This window comes from Microtus ochrogaster, chromosome 6, assembly GCF_000317375.1.
Source record: "Microtus ochrogaster isolate Prairie Vole_2 chromosome 6, MicOch1.0, whole genome shotgun sequence".
NCBI lineage: Eukaryota > Metazoa > Chordata > Mammalia > Rodentia > Cricetidae > Microtus > Microtus ochrogaster.
In genome coordinates, this window is record NC_022013.1 from 61,717,248 (window position 1) to 61,742,354 (window position 25,107).

The 25,107-nt window shown below is 39.5% G+C and overlaps 1 protein-coding gene across 13 annotated transcripts in view; it reads right to left on the bottom strand.

Annotated features, from left to right (window-relative positions):
* Nucleotides 1-25,107, bottom strand: part of Erc2 (ELKS/RAB6-interacting/CAST family member 2) — a 907,844-nt gene that overhangs the window by 537,396 nt on the left and 345,341 nt on the right. For all 13 annotated transcript variants that reach the window (XR_003377058.1, XR_003377054.1, XR_003377057.1 and 10 more), the window contains one exon: nucleotides 4,599-4,766. Coding sequence is in view for 2 of the 13 variants with exons in the window: in XM_026779811.1 (XP_026635612.1) it covers nucleotides 4,599-4,766 (168 nt within the window). In the remaining 11 variants the exon portion in view is untranslated. The remainder of the gene's footprint in view (nucleotides 1-4,598; nucleotides 4,767-25,107) is intronic.

The window sequence follows — 25,107 nt, forward strand, 5'->3', positions numbered from 1 at the left end:
CTGCATCACTATGATGTCATAACAGATCATGCCCCTCACTGCGCTGCAGTGCTTTCACTGCCTCTCCAAACATATTGGCAAACACTTCAAAAGAAGGAAACATGGGCTAGGGTATGTCTAGTAGACAAAGCACTTGCCACACAAGCATGAGGACCAGTGTTTGGATCTCCAGAATCCGCACAAAAGCCATCTGTCTAAGGCAGAGAACTCAGGTACAGCCACAAAGTAGTGGCAGCCCAGCTGCAGTCCCAGAGCACAGAAGAAAAGACAGGAATCCCAGAAGCACACAGGCTAGCCAGACTAGGGAATGATGAGTTACAGTGAGAGGCCCAGATTCAACAGAAGATGGAGAGCTAACAGGGAGAAGCTCGATGGCATCCTTGCACCTCCACACACATGTGCACAAACATGAGCACACATGCATATGTACCCTCATATACCTACAAACATGAATATACATATGACACACATATATTTGCAAAAATAAAGAGGCAAAAAGAAAAAAATAATGTGGAGCTAATAAACCCTTTCAAATTTCCAAATCCAGTAAGTTCACGATTTAAACATTTTGCCTAAAGGATATATACTACTGTGCTCTATGTTGTAGTGTTCTCAACTCTATAACTTCCAAACTTGTACTCAAACCTTTGCTTCTGGGTATTAGGGGAAAGTTGAAAGTTCTACAAAATATGCTCATTAGTTAAAGTGGTTAAGTGTTACCTAGATGCTAGAAGTATCGCCTAAAAGTCTTCCCGACAACTATTGCCACTTACTACTCCTGTAGTCTCACTTCCTGGCAGATGCTGAGCTGAGCTCTTACCCCTCACCTCACACATGGTGTCATCATCAAACACACTGAGGACAAAACAGAAATGTTTATTTATTCAATTTGCATTATCCGACTTACTCTATTTTCTCAAACACACACACACACACGCACACGCACACGCACACACACACACACACACACACAATAAAACCTTGTACCTAAATTACGAGGCCACCAGTCAAAAGTATCTCAAGAGTGTGTGTGACAGAGAACTCAGCACTACTATTCAAGACTCACACGTTCAGCAGATGCCAGCTTGGTTTTTTTGTCACTGATGAGGATTGATGAAATTGTTCTTCCATGGATTGGATCTAAAATGTTCCCCAAGGTCACGTGATAAAGGCCTGGGTCCTAGCTGGTTGCATGTGGGGAAAAGGGGGAAATTTATAGAAGTGGAACCTGGCTGGAGAAAGTAGGTCACTGGGGACAAATGTTAGAAGGGGTGTTGTGGGAACTCCTTCAGCTAACAGCCTTTTAGATAGCAGCCCATTTGGGGTGTGGTCTGACGTACTATATCTGTGTGCACTGGAAGCTGAGAACCTAGTTTCTGGCCCCTTCCTAGCTCAATGCATTTCTGAGATATTATGAGATGATAGTTTTGTCTGGCATACTTTACAGTCACCATGATGTTCAGCTTCACTTCAAGACCCAAGTAGCAGAAGCAGCCAACCAGGGAATGAATCTTGTGAGACTATGAGCCACAGCCAATCTTTCTTTGCTTAGTTTGTCACGACAGTGGAAACTAACACCATCTTCTTTTGAGTTCTTAGAACACACTCTCATTCCTGCTGATCTAAAAGGTGTCACCTACCCTGGACAGCTACCTTCCACCTTCAGCAGGTCTCCTCTAATTATCTTTATTAATACCTGGTGCTTTGAAACAGAAATCCACTGAACAAGCCCTTGTCCATAAATATCTTAATAGAAATGAATTAACAATACAACCAATCAAATAACCATATAATGAGAGCTCTAGACAAAAGCTGTGTAAGTCTTTAGTAAAGTATTAATGATTTAATATAACTTTGTTTGTTTGTGAAATGAAAGCCAGTGTGCCACATAGGTTTCTGGTCAAGCATAACAGGACAGGGATGCATTGGGAAGAGATTTTCCTGTTCTCTAAGAAGATACTAGAGATTTCCTTTGCAGAGCACCAGAAGCTTGGACGGGTGAGGGTCCAGACCTAGGGATTCATTGATCATCTCATCACATCTACAGAAACAAGAGAGTGTCAACTATCTTAGTGATCTTTGTGTAGCTCATCCCTGAGCCAGATTGGTAGGCAGAGGTTCTCCTGACCACAGGCAATAATAGCAGATTCCAACCTTGACTAACCAAATGTTCTTGTTCATCACTTTAAGTTCATTCACTCATTCATTAAATATCCATTGAGCAAATATACCTGCTATGTGCTAAAAATATAGCAGTGGGAAAACAATAAAGCCTTACATCCTAGAATCTACATTCAGAAAATATCAGTGGAAAACTTTAGAACATTTTCCAGATGGCAGTAAGTTCTATTTAGAAAAATAAAATTGTACAGGTAAACCAGAGTGTTGGAATAATACATGCCATTTTATGTGTGTAGGGGGGGGCAAGGTCTAGGTCTTTATTTTGAGTACATACTCTCAAGAATCAAAGGCATGAGTTATATACAAAAAGGATATTTACAGCTGTTCCATCTTGTACAAAGACAATGAGATTGACATATGTAATTTTATACTTTCTAATAGCCTCAACAGACAGTAAGATACAAACAATAATAATTAATTTTAGTAATATATTCTATGTCACTGTTGCACCCAAAACATTTCATATAAATAATATAGAAATTCCTATTGAGTGCTCTCAACATTCTACTTTTCATGACAGACCTTGAAAGTATGATATGGTTACCACTCTTGGAACACATTTCAACTGAGGGGCTTAACAACTGATAGCTACCATGATGGGTCTAGAACCAGTGCCTATAAAGGTTGAAGTCCCATACAATTTCAGGACTTTGAGAGAGCATGTACGTGGCTGAAGAAGAATACACAGCCCTTAGCTACTGATATGGCATGAGCATAAGGAGGCTAGGAAGTTAGGAGCCGAACTATGCAGGGTTCTATGACCTTTGTAAGAACTTCTACCCATTGGTATCAGTGAAAGTTGAAGTCACTTGGATGGGAAAGTACGAAGGACTTGTGATTTCGGCAGCTGTGCTGGACCTCATTCTTGACTTAATGATCTACTATACTATCCTAACAGTCTCAATTTTGGGAGCTCCATGTTTTCAGTAAGACTGAGACCTCTAAATTATATAGCTTGTTGAAATGGTAAAGTTCTGATCAGAGAGTAAGTAAATTCTTTTGGGATCTAAAAGGAAAATTCTAGTTTCTACATTAAGAACAGAGTGTAGGAACCACAAATGTAAACATTAAGATCCAGGTAAGGGATAGTGATAAATGACACCAAAAGGAGGGGCCAGTTATTCCTGTGTGCCTGCATTGGCAGTATCACAGGGCCATGCTGTCTACAGTCACTTCCTAGCCAGCCAGTTTCTGCTGATTACAGTTTCAACAATTGCTACCCATGATACATAAAGTCCTTTATATTTCTGACATTTTGATTTTCATACGAGAGCAGGGTTATGAATCTTCTTCTTGCTGACCTTTAAAAAACACCACCAACAATAAGGATGCATGGTATATATATATATATAAAAAAAACTATATAAAACAGAAAATGGGAATTCCCCCAAAGTAAAATATGGTGATGTCACAAAATCAGGATCCCAATAGGGAATGAAATGGACCACTGTACGAAGGAGAAAAGACGGGCCCTAATGAGGCTGAGTATCTTATTAGGTTCCTATGGTTGAACTCCTTGTACACTCTCCACTTTGTATAAAACACTCAGTCTCAGATGGTTTGTTATAGCAGGAGGAATGGATAAAGACAATAAGATGTGATCAATCAAAGTTTATCTAACTGTAAAGTATATCAAAGATTCATCTTAAGACACAATCCCTAAATACACTGGTCAACTTTCATAATGAAAAACATTAAAATCACCACTTAGGAATTTTTCTTCTTTTTTATTTATTAATTAATTTTTTACACACCAATCCTAGTTCTCCTCCCTCCTCTCCTCCCACTCCCCTAACACATCGCCACAGCTGCTCCTCAGAGAGGTTAAGGCCTTGCCTGGAAAATCAACTATGACTGTACCGTCCCATCCTTGAGGCAGGAGCAAGGTTTCTCCCCAGCCCCCATGCCTAAGCTGGGCAAGGTGCCTCTCCATAGAGAATAAACTCCACAAAGTCAGTTCACGTGTTAAAGTTTGATCCTGGACCCACTGCCAGTGGCCCCACACACTGCCCAAGCCACACCGTCATTTTTTTCCATCTATTTGTCTTTCCATTACAAGAGACTGAACTCAGGGTCCCACACATGTCTTCCCACTGAGATACAACCTCAGCTCTTATCCTGGCTGATTTGCATTTTACATTTGTATAGAAATTGGAATATAATTCCTTATTGCTTAAGATTGCAATTTTTTAAAAAAAACAACTCTATTTCTTGGGCAATCAAATAGAAAATGCACAGGTCATGCTAAAAATGATACAGTAGAACTCTTAGTAAATTAAATACCAGTAAGTAAAAAACTGATATATCCTAATCTAAATTTTAAAGATACTCTATCTCCCACAGTTCCAAAGCTCTCTGAACCGTCAAACATGCATGATAACAACGCCCATCTTTGAGGAGTTGTATCAGCTACTCACTTTTTTCTGAAGAACATTGATTTTTCTTTCCTTTACTTCTAACATATCTTTCATGTCACGGATCTCTCCAGCTAGGGTCCCCTTCTCTTCTGTGAGGTCTTGCAACTGTTTCGTTTTCTTATTGAGAAAAGATTCTTTCTCTTCCAGGCGTAATCTCAGCGCATCTACCTGAAATGAGGACAAAGGTGGAAGGTTCAGATTTATATAGAGGTTTTCAGTAACCAGTGCGGGACTTGGTTTTCCAGGGAGGTTGTTGGTAATCAGCAGGCGACTGTGGTGGGGGTGGCAGAGGAAAGTCCTGCAGTACATCACAATTAAGTCTGTTCAAAGACACCTTGGTGGGGGCTAGAGAAGCCACTCAAAGGTTAAGAGTACTGGCTGCCCGTTCTTTGAGATGACCCAGGCTCAATTCTGGTATCTTCATGGTGCCTAACAACCATCTCCAAGGGATCCAACCAACTCCAAGGGTTCCTACACCCTCCTCTGGCAACTGTGGATACACATGGTACACAAACATGTAAGCAAAACATCCATATGCATAAAATAAGAATAAATGAATCCTTTTTAAGTCAACGCCATGAATTTTAACAGCCTACAATCTACGATGATGTGTTAATAGCTGAAGAGTGGTACTTAAAAAAAAAATCTATATAGGTTTTGGGAAATAAGGCATTACAAAATAGCAGCATGTCTCTGTGTTTATTTCCCTACTCACGGGAAACAGTATGTTTCCCGAGGTTAGTGAACAAGGCACACTGATTCCTCCACATGAGATGCCTGGGAGGGAAAACATTGCTCATGTTTTGCAGGGTTTTCCAAGTACACGGAGAACCAGAGAACATCTGGATAAAGAAGACAGACACGCAGAGGAACTGCTAAACTAGAAAAACGCATGGGCCAGAAGGAAGCTGCGCTGCCAGGGCAAGGAAAGACATGGGAACAAACAGTCATTCTCAAGTTGGATAATGATCGGGTTTCAGACACTTTTTCAAAAACAAATCATTAAAGAATTCTTATTTCTACCTGAGATCAAACAATAGAAAATCAAAACTCTCATTTATCCAATGTTACTAGTTAAACGAAAAAAAAACATAAGCTCTATGTATTTTTATTTGTCTTTATATGTAGCATATGTATGTATTCATGTGATCATGAATATACGTATGCGAGGATGCATGTGAACATATGTGTTCAACCACATGAAGTGCACAAGGTGAGGATATCTTTAAGTGTTCCCCACCCTGGCTTATTACTATTTTTCCAGACATGGTATCTTACTGAACCCATGCTTCACTGTTATTCCAGTTATACTAACTGGCCAGAGAGTCCCAGGGCTCCTCCTGTCTCGGCCTCCCCAGAACTGGGATTATAGATGAATGTTGTCACATTTGGCTTTTCCCTGGATGCTGGGATTCCAAACTCATACTTACATGGCCATCTCCCCAGCCCCAAGCCTTATGTTTAATTTAACATTCTGGATACCACACACGCAAAGTAAGTTTTACTTCTACACTACTCCGATCAGATTATAAAAGAAAAGTATCACTGAAGTATCAAAAAAAAGACAATACAAAAATATGAAAACCACTGAAATTAATTTTGTCTTTTCAAATCCTCCTTATCAATTTATATCATATTCTCACTCATGTTTACAAATATAGATCATGCCAGTTTCTAAGAGCAACTGTGACATATTATATGAAGGCTTATTGTTCCTAATTATTATTAATAACTACCTACAAGTTTTTCCAAGGAAATTTTTGATAAACAATGATATCTAATGCATTACTCCCAAGGCATCTGATTTCTCAATTGGATGTTAAAAAAAGGATTAGACATCTTTACTAAAATTATTGTACTTCCATTTTAGCAGATATCAGTGATGGCATCTGAATGGTTCTGTCTGTCTTAGATACTGTTTTGGTGCTGTTAGGAGACGTTATAACTAAGGAAACTCTTAAAAGAGGAATCACTTATTTCATTGGGATCTGCTTACAGCCTCAGAGGACTAGTCCATTATCATCATGGTGGGAATCAGACAGGCTTGGAGCTAGAGCAGTAGCTGAGAGCTTTGCATCCTGTTTAACAGGCATCAAACAGAGAGACACTGGGCCTTGTGTGAACTTTTGAGCTTTCAAAAGCCCATGCCAAGTGACAAACCTCTTCCAACAAAGACACACCTCCCCTCAAAAGGATACACTGCCTATTCCTTCCTAATAGAGCATCAATGGAGAACAAGCATTCAAATAGGTGATTGTATGTGGATCATACTCATTCAAACAACCACACTGTCACCCCATAATGCTTAGATTAATCAATTTTCCAAAGAGGTAATAATAAAAGATAGTGCAGAGGAAGCCTTGAGTGAATGTGTAAAGATCAGAGGCCCTGAGTAAGTATGTATTGCCTGATGTGGGCATAGCCATTTCATTCCGTGTTTCCTTAAAAAGGGACAATAAGTATGGCTACTTGGAAGGAAACACAAGAGAGATCAAGAGACAGAGACTCGCAGGAGTATTGCGTTTTCACTTTCAGTTTGTAAAGTCTTTATGTAAGTCCATGGGGAGGAAATTCTGTTCTCGAATTGATTAAGAGGGTAGGAATATAATGAAAGAATTATCAAAACTCACCAAACCTCATAGTTTTATAATTCATATGTCAAAATAGTTAGATTTGGAGTTTCAATCAAATTGAAAAAAATATAAATATTCAACCAAGAATTAGCAAACATACCCTTCTCTTTCATGACCAAGAGAACAAACAACAACAAAACCAAGTCTGGAAACTAAAATATCACATAAGCCTTCTGAGGGAACAAAGGGGTCAGAGGACAGCAGGTTACTTATGGATGATGGAATAGTGTGGTGACCCTTGATACAGAGACAGATGTCTGACCCTTGCTCTCCACAACAGAAAATTAACAGTCAGCAGCAGCATCAACCACCAAGAAGTAAAAATGATAAAATAACCAGGCAAAAAGGGTTAGAAGTGTTAGCCTTGAGGAACAAAAAAAGATTGGCAACAAGAAGTAGAAGACTATTGTGTGCCTACCAATTTGTGTTGAGAATTTTGCCTCTGTATATCATAGTGTAGACTTAAAATTAAAAAAGTGTAGGCTATAAGAATACCATAATAATGCAAAATAAAAAGACTCGTGAGCATGATGAGAACACAGTGAAGAAGCAACTTGGAACATTGTAAGGACACATGTTGGGTCCAGGTCTATGAAGATCAGGGCAAGGAACTCTCCCCTTCCCCAGCTTTAGCCGCAGCTTCTAGACTCTCGATGCCTGGTACTTTTTGGTATTTTACTTGGGTAAACTACCTCAGGAGAGGATACCTTGGGGTAGACATTTGCCAAAAGAGGATAATGTTACATCAGGAGAGGATAATATTCACAACAAGGAAGTTCCTAGAGAATCTTCTTTGTTTACCCCTATCCAAAAATGGGTGTGTACACCAAAACTGTATTCTAAAATGTCAGAGGCTTTTACAGTTTCTGCCCCAGAAGAGAGGATGGAGCTGGGAATTGCCATGGAGGAGAGATGTCGGGAGCCTGGAGCTATGAGGCAGTGGTTCTGACTGCACTACCAGAAAGGGTAGATACTCTGTGATCAGAGACTGAGAACTGCAGGTTCTTCACATATGAGAGCTATGCCTCTTCCTATGCATTGACCTGGGTAAACAGGCTGGCAAAAAAGGTTTTAGGAGCGATTTTGATCCTCAAACCTTCACAATGAAAACCCTCAGCTTCTACCTAAGCATCTCAGGTTCTGAAGTGGCTCATCAATATCTAAAGTTGACATCACCTGCCAACCAGAACATCGCCATTACTTTCTTTGGGTTATCTTATCAAATAACAAAATAGGATTTGCACTTCATGTTCAAAGCAAGGTCATTTGAACAGCTCCTTGATAAACAGCAGAATGTACTGTTCCACAGTATAGCTGTCATTTGAAACAGTTTTCATCAATCATAGGTACTTTCACATGAGCTCACTCAGTGAGATTCAGAGAAGAAATATTTGACAGGTGGTGGCTTAGGCCTGCATCCTAGCTATCAAAGCAGGATGCTCTATGTGTGGACCAGAAGGAAATGTCCACCAACAAAATTGGGATAGAAGTAAATCCCAATATGCAAGGATGAGAACAGAAGTGGATTGCAAACATTTGGAAGAAGTAGCTTCACACTGATGAATAGTACAAACAACATTTATGGCACTTCCTCATCACCTGGGATTTGGCAGTGCCCTGCTGAACTATCCTGAGCTCATAAGAGATTAAAAGCGAGCCCCTCTGGATTGAAACAGAGCAAGGATGGCTGTGATCAACATACTATTCATAACACCCAAACTCAACATGGCAGGGAGATGCCTGTGCCAGCTGAGGTCTTCTTTTGAGCCATAAAACATGAACTTCACTTCAAAGGAATTTGTATCATGGCCTTCAATCACCTTTAGTCTATCTTAAAAGCTTTGTACAGTCTCCTAGAATCAAGAAGGAAAAAAAAAAAAAGAAAAAAACGTACGGCTCTTTAAAAAAAATAAAAAACTGACCTGAACTGCATCCAATTCTCAACCAACATTAGCTCAGCTTGCAGTAAGCAAGTATGACATCATTTCTAAAGTCAAACTTGAACTTCCAGATGGTGCAAAACCACAAGCAGGCATGCAGGCCTTCTAGAGTGCTGAAGTTTAAAGATAGTGAAGAGTAGGCAAGAAAAGAGCAGAGCCTATGAAAAATTAGAGTGTAGAGCTCTAAAGTGGGTATCAGTGAGTAGATTAAAGTTCTGCTACTAACATGCTACCAATAGCAAACATCATTAGAAAAAAGAGAGAAAGAAGTTAGGAAAGCCTTTCTAAGTCATGGGCCAACATCAGGTAGAAAGATAAAAGTTGAACTGCTTGAAAATGTTGAATACCTTTCTTTGTCCTTCACTCAACACCAAATAATTTTAAGAGCCTTTGACACTCTCTCTTAAACTTTGGCAGTTGACTCAATAATAATACCTGGCAAAGCAAAAAGTGCTATCATTTCCTAGAAAAAAAATAGAAAGAAATGAGAATTGTATGATATAATCAATGCACAAAGACCCATACAGCTGAACTCCTATTTTTCCCATATCAGTTAACCACATGAGGCTTAGCTGTCTGGTGTTTAAACTAGCAACAGCTTTCCATTTTAGGAGAATTGCTCATCTCCTTTGGATTCAGATGTGTGTGCCTGTGCATTCACGTATGTGTGTGTCTCTGTCCATGTGTGTGAATCCGTAAAAACATGTAACATGAAAATGTAACTTTTTATCTTGCAGTATAAAATAAAGCATTTGTTATCACTTAGGTTCCAGGTAATAACTTGAAAGGAAAGCACTTTGGCAATGAAATTGCCAAAAATTGCCAAAATCATAGTTAAGCATTATTGATCTTCATGTCAGCGCCCAAGAATTTTAACCAATCCCAATAGTGAGGTATGCTTCTAAAGGTTCTGAATAAACAGTCCCTGACCTCTCTGACAGATTTTATGTGGGCCTTCACAGACAGTTTCAAGACTGTGACAAAACACCAAGTGCCACTTGACGTAAAAGATATAATTTTAAAATCAAGTGGTTTTTGTCAATCTTATAACAACAGCAACACTTGAGAGGATGTAAGAGTTAGCCAATAAGAAGCTAGAGCTAATGGGTCAAGCAGTGATTTAAATAATATGATTTCTGTGTGATTATTTCGGTTCTGGGCAGCCGGAATGAACAAGCAGCCCATTACTATACAATTGGTGCCAACATAGTTGATTATAATCCACTTAAAACCTGAGAAGGCTTGAAAAGGAATTCTAGACTCAAAAATACAGAGTTTAACACAGCATCTTGCTGTTTGCTGGCCATGTGATGCAGCTCCTTTAAGAGAGGTTTTCCTGACTCAGTGGTAGCAGAAAAAAAAGCCACGCTATTTTGAAATGATAGCTTTCTGGGCTGTGCTGCCAGTGTGACTTCTGGCTCTCAGGAGACTGAGCATGTAAATGAGGTTTGTAAATGTATGTTACAAACTGCATAATGGGGGCTGGAGAGATGGCTCAGCGGTTAAGGGCATTGCCTGCTCTTCCAAAGGTCCTGAGTTCAATTCCCAGCAACCACTTGGTGGCTGACAACCATCTGTAATGAGGTCTGGTGCCCTCTTCTGACCTGAAGGCATACACGTAGACATAATATTGTATATATAATAAATAAATTTAAAAAAACAAACAAACTGCATAATGGGTCAACACAGAGCCGCTGCATACTTGGAACTGGGGCAATGGGCATGGCTTGCAGGGGCAGTGAATGGACTTCTACCATGTTGAACTGTGCAGAGCAAGCAGGCAGGGCCGTATACATCCTAGTAATGCTTCAGCTTAAGTTTTTAAGAAGCACTCAACATTTTAAGAAATGCTCCTGGACAGTAAAGAATTACAGATACACAATAGAACAGATTCAGGCATAAAAGACCTCTAAATGGGTCACAGTGTTGGATAAACGTACGTAGGATTGGGAGAGATATGGAAAGAAATAGTTATAAAAGGAAGTAAATAGTTTAAAAAAGGTAAAGTCTTTAAAGAGACAGAGTATAGACAATCATAGATTAAAGGAGTAAAGATAATAAAAAAATAATAGATTTAAAACAAATAATCCATGTAGAGATGGAGAATACACAGAGAGTCTGGATTATATTATTGTGTTTTCTTTGAATTTTTGACTGTGAAGAAGATAGGTAACCAACATATATATACTTTAAAGGTATCTTATTTACAAAATTTAAGTCTAAGGATATATTGCTTTGGAAAAGAAGTTCTTTTGTTTCCACAGAAGATGAGAACCTGTGGATTAATTCCAGACTAATGTGCTTTGATGGATCTGAAAGGTCACCTTGAACACCCCTCAAAAAATTACTTTGCCCAATAAAAATCAGGAAGCATTTTGGAGAAGAACTATGCCCATATTCCCAAATATTGTTCATAAATATTTCTTTACATTTAAAGAGGGATATGCTATAGAGATTTTCTTTGTTATGGATTGGTTTATTGATACAAATTTGAAGCCAATTTTATTACATTTTATTTCTTCTCTTGATTGAGGTATTGTGTTTGAAATATTGTGTTCATTTAAAAATGTAATGTATAATTAAGAAATATAGCTTAATAGATAATCATTTATAATAGTCAAGTTTGTAGTCATGTTAGATTTTCTAGATGTACAGAGATGTATTTCAGATGGATAGGCATTCTTCAAATCTTTCAGAGACCTTAAAAATATGGCATTTAAAATGTTTTAAAAACTTAGGGCTTTTCATGACAATGAGACATATCTGCTCCTAGCAGTGCCAATTACTTCAAGAGGATGATGGGCATCAAAGAGGCTTCTTATGGAGTTGGATAGCATTTGGGCAAGAAACTGCTCTTGCCTGGACTGCTTAACTGGATAGGCAGTACCCACAGAGAAATTACTGTTGAACTTGCCTAAAGGTGAGATGGTCCTTCCAAGTTCCTGCTTCATGAAAGAGTCTGCCCGACATTCCGCAGGATACAGAAAAAAGTGACTGACAAACTGCAAATATAGGTAGACCTGTCTTTGAAATTTTCTGCTTTATGGAAAAGTCTGCTAGATACTATGGGACTGTAGGCTGAAGATTGGATGCCCCAACAATATAGAAAAACTTTGGGTGACTGTCTAGGCAGTGAGATGTCTCTGTCAATTCTAGAGCTTTGGAAGTTGCTTACAAAGCACTCCCTGTTTACTTAGGTAATAATATATCCTTCTAGAGTCTTTGATGGAGTTGAAAAGTTTATAGTTATAGTTTTCCTTAGTTATGACAAAAGATAAAGTAGATATAAATATTGTAACTGTAATTATTGCTTGATACCTGTTTTGTTATATGCAATTTAACTATGTTAAAGTTAAAACCTTCCTTTTTATTTAAACAGAAAAGGGGAGGTGATGTGGGATTTCCCTCTGTATGCTGTGATTACCATTATTCAATAAAGAAACTGGCTTGGCCTGATAGGGTAGAACAGAACTTAGGTAGGCAGGGAGAACTAAACTGAATCCTGAGAGAAAGGAGGTGAAGCTGAAGTGAAGCCATGTAGCCCAGCTGGACACAGACATTGGAACTTTACCTGGTAAGCCACTACCATGTGGTGATACACAGATTAATAGAAATGGGTTAAATTAAGATGTAAGGATTAGCCAAGAAGAAGCAAGAGCTAAGGAGCCAAAAAGTAATTTAAATGATATAGTTTCTGTGTTATTATTTTGGGGCTGAGCAGCCGGGAACAAGTGGACAACAAGCAGCCTTCCTTATTACAAATGGAAAACACTTGATGGAAAAGGGAGCATTTGAAAACTGTCACAGACTAAATGCTACTCATGATTTACTTGACTCTTCTTCTAGAATAAAACAAACATGCCTTCATAAAGAGCAACTTTAAAAATAATGAGCCTAGAACACTCACAAAGACTTCCAAGATGGTTTATTTCACATCCAAACTCCTTCCGCTTGTTTGTTTTGCCTAATAGTAGACTTGGGTTAAGGGTCTATTTGAATTTGATTCAACTCACAATCATTCAAATGAGGAGACAGTTTCCAAATTGGAAGGATATATAACATACACAGCTTCCAAAGACACAAACACCAAAATAACCTCAACTCCTAAACTTGCTGTGGCAACTACTCAATCTCATTCACACCCAACTCTTTTCCTTCCTGAATGGTGAACAAGATTAGGATTTCTAGCTCTATCACAGAAAGATGAAGCCTGGGGTTTTAGTCATGAGATATAAGCCCAAATGCTGCAGTACAAATGTACTCCCTGTTGGCCCTGTACCAATACTCTGTCATTCCTTAGGAAATCCTGGAAGCCACACTTAGTAGATGGTAGCGTTGCAAGATTCCAGAATCTCTGAAAGTCTGGCTCCTCAAGGGACTGAAGGAAAGGACTCCTCCACAAACCCCAGTACCAGCACGGGTAAAATAAAGACTATGAGGCCTTAAACCACTCAAAAACGGTTGTCATAACTTCCAGATTTAATAATATGTATGCATCTTAAAACTAGACGTTTTACATATTACCATGAATGTAGAAGGAAATGAAAATCCCTGTTCTCTTTTACACATAGAATCTCAAATTCTACTTTAGCTCCTTTTTCACTTCACGCTAAAATAAAGGGGAAAAAAATAAAAAGATCGAAGGACAAAACTCAAAGGAAGCAGAGTCAGAGTCTTTGGGAATGAACATGTGAGTTAGGTATCATGGACTTGGGGAAGAGGAAGAATGAGGGCGAAAGGAAGACTCTCCTTAAACCTACAGCATTGAGTTCAATGGATAGAAACCACGCGTTCAGACAAACAGTTCTTCACAAACAGGCAGAATTGCAGATACATGTCCAACCAACTCATAGCAATGACTGTGAGCTCCCCCACAGACCTTCTTTATGCATGAATAAAATGTGATGCATGAAATGAAGACAGTAACACTGCCTCCTTCATCCAGTTGTTCTGAGGATTAAATAATAACAGAAGAAACTTAGCACAGTGCTGGCACCCAGAAACACTCAATAAATTTTTGTTATTGTGATTATATTTTATTACTTTGCTTTCTGCACCCTCTAATCCAGTGATTTATGTACTGTAGGAATGCAATAAAGGCTGGATGATCAACAGTCCACAGGAAGAGCAGAGAACCAGCAGGTAATGCTTTGTGCTCTAACATGGACCACAGTGTTGTATATCATCCAACAACAACTTTAAAATATTTCAGCACACAATGCATGATATGTGTGTAGGTGCTGGGATGTGTCTGGGTGGGTGGATACATGTGTTTCCCAACTGGGAATAAATACTCCAGGGCAGCTAAGTAGTTTGATAGGCTTTTATTGAAGGCTAACAACACAGACTTAGCTACAAAAATCATCTTGATATTCTCTGCAGTTGATGAGCATTTGAAAACTGATCTATTACCATAACTGATGTGAGGATGACTTTTCTTGATATGTGTTGTAGACTGGCTAGATCAGGCATGTCCACCCTCCTAGGAACAAAACTCAAGCCCTTGTTTCCAAGTCAATATGATAATATAAGCCACACCTGGAACTTTAGATGTTCTAAGAGCTACATTATTAAATAGAACAGTAAGATTGTTTTAATAACATATGTAATATAATCCATTATATCTAGAATATCACTATTCTGCATATAATCCAAATGAAAAATGGGAGATATTTTACTTTTCAGATTGTCTTCTAAATCTAGCACATATGCTAAACTTCCTGCACATCTCAGTGAGGATGAGCCAGGCCTTAGGAACTCAACAGTCATGTGTGACCTATGGATATCCTATTGCAAGGACAGGTCTGTGATTCCAGTAAGGCTCCAAGTTCCAGCTCTTGGAACATAAAACTTCGTTTAGGATTTGGTCTCTTTTGTATTGAAATGTTTCCGGTCATATTTCTGTCCAGCAACAAATAAGTACTCTAACTCTGCTGTGGAAACACTATTATACCGTCTTAGGCTGACACACGGCTCCAGGAAAGAACAGAAACTTCAGAGAATGTTTAGACAGGCTCCAGACTGGACCTACTAGGCTGGTGCAACAGCGGTCCTGACAACAGTCCTATAGGCTTTATTCTATAGCCATTAGAAACTACTGACCTCTAGAAGAGAACTGAGCGACTACCTATGAGTACACCAACTGATTCTATTGGCATAATCTCATTTCATTGTTGTTGAGAGAAGAATTCAAAATAAGCACTGTTATTAAAAATTTTTATACAAGTCTTTAAATATATCAAAAGTTACTTTTTGGGAAAAAATATCCCGTGACAGTTACACTACTGAAACCGGCTGTACTGATGAGACCATGTCTACCTCCTACTGAGTGCCCAGTCATGACTCAGACTTCATCTCTCCTCTGTTGGTATCCTTTTCATATCCAGTAAACAAACAAGAAGATATGTTTTGGGGTCAGCCATTATTCTAGGTGTTAGAAAGTGCCCCTTTAACAGGGCACTCAGATCTGTGGCTTACCGTACTATATAGCTATGAGAATACAGGGGACAGCAGAGCAGCTAGGTGTTATGTCTTCAGCCTTAATAAAAAATAAACTTCATGATAACTGGAGAGAAATACATATGTGAAGTCTAAGAAATCAAATCAAGTCTTGTAGCACTGTATTCAAATTGTAAATATCAGTAGAAAATCATAACATATGTTTTCTTTTTAGAATTTTTTTTGTAATTTTGTGCATTTAAAAAAACCAAACTTGGTTCTCTCAACCACAATGAACGCCCACAGCAGATTATGTTTTCTTAAACAGTGACGTACAGCTGGAAATTTCATTCAAGATATATTTTAATACAAGCTTAGCACAGGCTTAGGAGAAAGATGAGGGCTCAGAAAAAATTAAGGTACACTAACTGTGCGTGTGTGTGCTCTGCAAATTCAAAGTCATGGAAGATAAGGCAACCCAAGTATGGGTTTCAGCTCCTCGAAGCAGAGCTGCCAGGTGATGGTTGGGAAAGGCATTTCTCACCAAAAGAAAATGTCATTGCAGAAATGTTTGACTCGAGGTCTGTATTCAGGAAGTGTTCAAGGCAATGTCAGAATACCCCTCTGACCAAAACCAACATGTTAGGAAAGCCTAACAGAGTTTGTTCACTGGACAAGACTGCAACAATTTGAAGTCACTTTTTCTTAAAATGTTTCCTCAGACTGTTGTATAGAAAACAGACCACAGCAGCATATGGAGCCCGGCTACACGTAAGTAGTGCTCCTGGTCACGTGGGAGATGGCTGCCATGAGAGGAGGGGAAAGTAGCTGTGTGCAGTCCATTTGGGGACATCCTCAGGAGACAGACGGCAGGGCTGAAGGTCTATGCATGCACGGAGAGAGGAAGGAAGAGATTAAAGATTATTCCTTAGATACTGGATAGAAGGAAGGAGCAGACATTTAAGAGACTGCTTGGTCAGGAACAGTCTGGAGAAAATGTGGAAAAGATATCAAGATATTAGGATTGGACACCTACAACACATGATGTTGGGAAACACCCAAACGATGAAGGACTCCGCGACCCACAACCCCTGACATGAAGAACTTGGCCTGAGGCTAACCTGTGTGCAGAGGAGGAACAGGCTAAGACCCATGGGAGGGCTTCTCTGGAAAACTGATTAGGGTAATCTCTGCATGTTTTTTCAGACCCTCACCCATTTAAATGCAGCCACTGAGACCAAGTTCAGCAAATGTGTAAGGAAGGGACGATGCTCTGTTTGAAAACCAACAGAAGCCCCTTTCTTCTAAAAGGCTTTCAGCCTTTTGTTGTAATGCCTCTCCCAATCATGTAATAAGAGATTGGACCATTTCAGTTAGGGCTTTCGGGCCTGCCAGGTAACATCAGTGAGGTGTGCCTTCCTCCTGGTCACTGCGGTTAGCACCAATGCTGCACAAAGGGAAAGGGACATATAATCCCACCCATGTGGAGCTTTTTCAAGAAGCTAGAATTTGGGGATATTTAGTATTAAATAGCTACATGCTATGCTTATAAAAGTTACAATCACCAACTTATTAATGGCACAAGTTATACTCTCCTATTATAAAGATGGATTTGTCTTACCTACTTGCCAAAAAATGATACCTGAGTCCCTCACGGCAGCTACTCTACTGAAGATGGCAATGCTGGGTTAGAAGTGCTTGGTATCAGAAATGTAGAATTCCTATCATACGTGAGTTAGGAGGCCAGCCAACTCCACATAAGACTGTTTTTCTTACTTTGGTTTTTGGCTACTTCTTACACTTAAAATTAAATGGTTTTAAGCGACTAGTCCAAAGTTCAAAATTTAATGTTCACTTCAGTCCCAGAAAATTTCTGAAAACACATGGGAACTGTGAGTCATGTGTTAATACTTAAAATTCTGTTAATAAAACTTCCAACGCTAACCTTACCTCATTGAACTTACCTCACTGGGTTTTATGCTTACTATAAAACCCGAGCTGTCGCAGTTTTGAATTACGACAAAAGGAAGTGAGCCCTTCCAAAATCAATGTTATTTCGCAACACGATGATAGTTATAAATTCAAATACTTAAAACCAATTTGCAGAACTATCAATCTCAGTATCTCCTAACATTTCAAAGCCATCTTCCAAGCTTTCATCCTGAGAAATAACTAAGATGAAGAAGACGTAGGCATCTTTCATACCCCCTTCTCTTCAAAGTACACTCAATTTAAACACAAAATTACCGTAAATATTTGAAGTATTGGTTCTGTTTAAATATTCAATAAAAATTCTAAGCTATTAGTTTACTCAAAACCCTGGGTTCAATTCTCAGCGCTGAGAAAAAATATTGAAACTATGACTGAGGCCCAAAGAATTCAAATCACTGATTATTAAGTACCGAAATTAAATAATAATTCTGTGACACCTTAGATCAGAGTTTTAAAAAATAAATCCAGACAATTAATCTCCTACTGTATATTTATGACTATGAGTGAGTAAAAATTTAGATACTGTCCTTGCTTGCGAAATGTTTATAAAGGATAATAATTCAGAGCCTGTCTTTATTTGAATCCCAAACCATAAGATTTGTGACTATGAAACACCACAGAAAATGGGAACCACCATTAATTCTTATAAGATTTTAAAAACAACTTTTTTATATTGTGGCATCACTTCTACCATTATCTCAAAAATGAATGTATTCTGCTTCACGACAATGACGCTCTCTAGTCAACAACCACTTACAATATTCAAATGTTTTGTCTCTTAACTTTTATGGTGGTGTCAGAAAAATTCACGTTTGATAAAAATTCATGCATTGAAGTTAATCTTTTCTTGGGATAGCAGGCTAAAACCAACTCATAATCCTGGGCAGCAAGTCACAGTTCCCAATCTAGGGCACTGTTGCCATGCTTTGGTATTAGGCAAGTGCAGGGAATTACATGCATTTTCCACATATACTGTTTGCTTTCTTAGCATACATTAGTCATACATATTAAGGAATTTCATTGAGACATTTCCACATAAGCACACTGGACTGGCTGGTTTTATGTCAACTTGACACAGGTTAGAGACATCAGAGAGGAGAAAGCCTCTGTAAGATCCAACTATATGCAGCCTGTAGGGTATTTTCTAAATTAGTGATGGATGTCCAGCCCATTATAGGTTGTGTCCTCCCTGGGCTTAATAAGAAAGCAGGCTGAGCAAGGCAGGAGGAGCAAGCCAGTACGCAGCACTCCTCCATGGATGGCCTCCGCATCAGCTCCTGGCTCCAGAGTCCCCCCACCTTGCTTGGGTTTCTCTCCTGATTCCCTTTCATAAAAAACTGTGATGTGAAAGAGTGAGCGAAATAAACCCTTTCCTCCCCAAGTTGCCTTGGTCATGGTTTCCATCACAGCAATAGTAAGCCTATGACACACACTGTAGACTTTTTATCATATTGACTTCTCTATTGCCCCTTGACCCCCACCACCCCTTTCTCCTTCTGCACCCTTAGTAGAACTACTATCCAGTTCATGTTCTTTTCCTACCTTAAATTCAATATATAATAAAGAATATGTGATATTTTCCTTTGTGAGACTGGCTTATTTCATTTATTGTTTTATTTAACTTTATCATCTTCTACTTCTACTTATTTTCCTGCAATGGCATGATTTCATTTTTCTTTATGGCCAAATAAGACTCTATTGGGTAAATACACCACATTCATGAGAAACGGCAGAACTGACCTTCAAATAGGTGGCTTTATCTAATCCTGTGAAATTCCCCTTGTTCACAGCAAAGCCTTCTTCCTCTGGTGGGACTTGAAAGCTCCCTCCTATTAACACACCGGGAGCTGGGAAAAGAGAACACCACACCCCACAAGTGGAAAGCACAGTCACGTCCACGGTGTGTAATCAAAGTAGAGCTATGATACGTACACTCTTTGATCATTTAAAATATTATTATTATTATCATTATAATAATAATTATTATTCATGTATTGTGGTGTGTATGTGTGTGTGTGTGAGAGAGAGAGAGACAGACAGAGAGACAGAGACAGAGAGACAGAGAGACAGAGAGACAGAGAGCTATGTGTAAAAGACCCCTGGCCTTAGCACAGCTGATGCCATTATGGAAGCACCATTCAGGCCATAAAACTGAATACACAGACGGTATCTTCACACTTCTAAGCACGGCCTGCTACCCGTTCATAGAGCAGACTTCTCTTAAGCATTCTCCAATATGAAAACAAATGTGCCAGTGGAGAAGAGTAAATGGAGGTCACCCCAAAAGATGTGCCTTGTGCTCTGAAACCCCTGAGTGGAACTTATTTAGAAACAAAATCTTCCATGAAATAATTAAGTTAACAATCTCAAGATGAACCCATTCTGTATTACCCAGGTGGGCCTTAAACTCAGTGGCAAATGTTCTTTTGTCAAAGCCTGGTCTATAAGAGCTAGTTCCAGGACAGGCTCCAAAGCTACAGAGAAACCCTGTCTCAAAAAAACAAAAACAAAAAAACAAAAGTAAAAAAAAAAACAAAAACAAAAACAAATTGTATCAAGGTAAAGAAAAACTTAAAAAAAAAAAACAACTACTGGTTACTTCAGGATTATACATGCTATCCAAATTATTCAGGAGACAGAACTAAATGACAAGATACCTAAAACACAATTATCGTATCTTTGACTATTGTCCTTAACACAGAAATTTGGGGTGATTCAAATTAAGGAGAAAAGTAAAAAGATCCTTCCCATTTTTGACTTTTGGGCAACATTCTCAATGAGGAGTTGTTTTCCAGGCAGAGACGGATAAAATTCTGTTCTCTGTAACCTCCACAAAGATTATGAAAATGAAGTTCCATTTCATGGGACAGAATGATGTTCCCACTGATAGGCAGTCATGTTCCCATGAGGTCAGTGTTGGCAGACAAGGTCTGCTCGCTCTCTCTCTCTCTCTCTCTCTCTCTCTCTCTCTCTCTCTCTCTCTCTCTCTCTCTCTCTCTCTCTGGGGTGGGCATAGGGACCTCAGTGTGACCTCCAAATTCCATTTCCACCACAGGGAGATATGCACCACAGAAGTTACTTCTGTCGCTGAGGAAGATAAGACTGTCTGCAAGCTGGAAAATAACAACACATTATGAACGAGAAAGAGCCCGCTTTCTTTCTCAGAGGAGTCTCACATGCAAGTGCCTGCTCTAGAATTCCTGCGACAGTATTTGAGGGGCCTCATTCCAGTTTCTGTTTAAAACGACTATGTGTAATCATAACAGAACGGCACCATTTATTGAATAACTTAAGAATATAATTTCATTGTTAATAGTGAGACAGACACCATCATTTTCCAATTTTGGGGAAGGAAAGTGGAAGACTCGCCTGAGACCTGTCCACTAGAAGTCAGAAGCAAGCCCCCGATCAAAAGAGCACGGGAACTAGGGATGGGAAGCGGAGAATATTAGTTCCTCCCACTCCTGAGCGTCTCCGTCTCTCACATTAGGGCCTGAGAAAGCCATTAGAGAACCATGCCCCCAGAATACAGGGCAGGAAATCATTCATTAGAGATGAAAATGGCCCAGCAAGAGGAAATTTGGTTTCTCTGAGCCACAAAAGAGAGCATAGAAAGGTCTGGGCTCAGACCAAAAGAGCAAACGAAAGCAGGCTGCATTTGTCTTGGCCAAGAAGCCTGATAGCACTTCCTCAAGCCTTTATAGCCAGTGCTGGTGCTGGGAACATAGCATACACTTCATGGAATTAAACTCTGGCTTCATGAAAATGGGACACTTTCAAGACCGGCTGTCACAGGATCCTTGTCACCTGGATGCTCTTACACCAATGTTTAATTCAGACACTCACTGGCTAACCTTTCCCTCCCTTAGCTCATGACTCAGACTAAACTCTACAGTTGGAGCTGCCTGGTTGTGGAGATCAAGGTAAGAAATACCTGGGCCATATGCCTCCTGAAATGGCCTCAGAGAACGCTCTTACCCCAAGAGGCAGCCACATGCCGCTCAGCTCCTGCCTGAGCCAAGAAGAAGCCAGGCTTTCTGCAGAGCTTCACACTGCTCAGAAGGAACTAGAAACCTGCATTTTGATGAGAAAATCTTTGGGTATGTTTTTTGTTGTTTTTTAATGTTTTCCTTGATTAAAACAACAACAAAATAACAAATAAGGTCCCAAACAAAGAACTCTGAGTGACTTCAGAAAGAGCTCTGTGGACCGAATTCATCCAGTGTATTTTCCAGTACTGAAAACTTCTGGGAAACATAAGATAGTTATATGCAAAAAATAATAAGTACACTAAGTTAATTCAACTTAAAGGGACAGGATCAGCATTTTTCTAAGAAATGTTTCACTTTGAATTGAAAATAAAACAAAAATGTCCTTTTGTGTCCTTTTGATATTCTGAACTTTTCTTCTTGAAAGAAGAGGTCTTATCCAACAAGCCCAGATAGCTTCTGGAACTCATTAATACTGATAAGTGAGTGTCTTAAATTTTTCATTGAAATCATTTCCAAAACAGTTAAAAAAGAATAAAATATATAAAAAATATAAGCATGGCTAGTGATGTACCCCATGGTAGATCAAGGGGTCTATGGTTTCATTTCCAACACCACACTGAAGGTGGTGGGCAGCATTGCTCACAGAGTTCAGTTAATATTGCTTGGAAAGACTTGCTATCCCTTTTTCAGAGACAGCAACAAGTGCCAGGATCCGTGTGATCTCTGAGAAAAGGAGTGGTTGTGAGAGACAGATCTGCCTTCATCAATGGGCTAATAACCTAGTCAGAAAGACAGACAAATAAGCAAGCCAAAGAAAGCATGGCTGCCTTTTACCACAGGGGAAGCAGAGGATAGAGTGGGGTCACCTAAGTTCATCTCGGATGAATGAGTGACATCTGCCTGGAGGAGGAAATAGGGAACTTATGGCCCAAGAGACATAAGTTAGGCAGTAAGCTCTAAGGATGACCAAAGACAGAGAAGACCTCATATCTAAATCCTGGAGAAAGCATGACTGTCATGAGATCCTTCAACAGTTTGATGTGCCTGCAGACTCTGTCACCCGACAACAACAGGGACAGTTAAAGTGAAACAGATGAGCTGGCCACACTAAAGATCCTGGATTTTGATCTGACAGCAGACGGAAGCGATGTGAACAGATTTGTTCTTGAAAAGCACCTTGTAAATTTGTTCTGTTTTCAAAATTATTATTGTGTATGTGAGCAAAATCTTCCTCCTCTTTATAAGAGGGAAAAAAAATACCATCTTCTGAGTTAGCTCTCTGCCTTCTTGCTGTAAACCTCAAGTGATAGACAAGTTGATGGGAGGGTCTCACCCAGGTCCATCTTGCTCCCAGGTATATTTGGCAATGTCTAGAGACCAGTGGGCACCCGACCATCTGCAGACCGGCCTCTAACCTTAAGGTTGAGTGTGAGCAAATTCAAGTTCTACGGAGGCCCATTCATCCTAAGATTACTCATGAATAAAAAATGTCTTTTTCAGCAGTAGCTGTCTTGCCCTTCCAACCTCCTTAGAATATCTAGTAGAGATCTTCCCTGCATTCTCATGATTGACCACAAGAGAGGATGCCATGAATGTGAAGAATTTTCTGATGTCTTTATCACATCAGAAACACCAGGGGAGCCTCCTTGTTACCACACAGACTAAGGATATCCCACTACTACAAATGGGAACATATTGCACAGGCAATGGCAGGGAAGTTAAAATGAGAAGCCTCCATGAGAGGCTAGTTGGAAGCCGTCGGATCAGTCATCACCAGGAGTTGATATTTCAAGAAGCTGGCATGCATCTGGGGAGTGAAGGTTCCGGTAACAACAAGCATGGCATCAAATCTCACCAGAGCCTATCAGTCAATGTTTCTGGAGAGTATGACAGAGCCATCAACATCGCCAACAGCAACAGTGACAAGGGGGGGCCAGTGGAAGTTTCTCCCAGGTCCTCTTCAGATTTACAGTAAAGATGTTAGAACACTTAATCTTCATTCTTAACTAAGTTTGGAAGATATACATCTGAGGTTTTGTTAGGGCATTTCCAGAAAAGTTTAACTGAGGTTCTAGGCCTCACCCTGAATACAGACATCACCATATATGGGGATTGGGTTCCAGATTGAATAGAAAGGAGAAAATGAGCTCATAGCGGGCACTTCAGCTCTGCATCCTGATTCCTGATGCAATGTGATCCACTGCCTCAAGTTCCTGCTACCTGACATCCCTGTGTGATGGACAGAATCCTCTTCCCCTAGAACCGTAAGCCAGAAAATTATCCCTCCTTTCCTCCCATTGCTATATGTCAGGACACGGCAACAACGGACTGGACTGACTGATCCAGTATAGCATCACTTTCTCTTTCATCTGGAAATAAAGGTTGGGGATTCCTAAATAGGTTCTCACTGTACAGAATTTAAAAACATCATCTTTAGATTTCAAAAAAATCAAGATCTCCAGACACAGAGAAGTTTTCCCTCTAAAGTAATGATGGGAACTCAGAACAATGCCCTATGGGCCTTTCTCTGGGTAGCTCAGAAAGCGGGAGATTTCCATCTTTATGGCTAGTGGGTAACAGAATGGGACACATTGGAAGGGTAAAATCTAGAAAGACTGGCAAAACCAAGCCAGTGTATATATAAATATTTTAAAAGAAAAATGAGTTTATGGGACTCCAAAAAGCTGTAAGTACACTTCAGATATTTTAGTGCAAGGAAGAATTTCTATAGATCAAGGTGAAGTAAACAATATACAAAATAGCTGAGTGCTAGACATAGAACCTGAAAGGAAAGAAAGCACAGTGGAGAAGGTGCAGTTTAAGGACAGCATCGGCTTACTAGGGAGCCAATAAATGCTTGTCAGAACAATGGACTGGTGAACAGAAAAACATAGGAATCGATGGGTTTGATACCCTTAGGTGAGTCAAAGTAAAGAACTGCAAGTTCAGTCTATCTTTGGCACCAGGCTTCAGTGTGAATATAAACTGCTATATCAACATCTCAGCTGCTTGCTTCTGCAAACCTTTACCTAGAAAAGACAAGATCGTAAACGAAGAAATAAGCCTACTATTTGCTTTAGGCTATTCTCAACAGTCAGTTTACTGATAACAGTAACTGCTCTCGAGGAAAACATGCCATTATAGACAATATTTAATCTGTTAGTCACATTTGTCTTCAGGACCTTCACTTTGCTGTGCCTTCTAGCAGAAGGTTGTGGATTTTGACTAGTTTTAACTGTGAGTAGGCAGAGACTGCTTTTTAGTTTTCTGGCAGCCCAGACCTGAATAACAACAACAGAACTATATTAATTACAACACTGTTTGTCCAATAGCTTAGGCATATTTCTAGCTAGCTCTTATATCTTAAATTAACCCATTGCTATTAATCTGTGAACTGTCATGAGACTGGCCTACCGGTAAGGTTCTGGCTGGCTGCTGGCATCTTTCTGCTTCCACAGCTACATGGCATCTCTCTGACTCTGCCTACTTTCCCTCTATATATCTGTATTCAGAT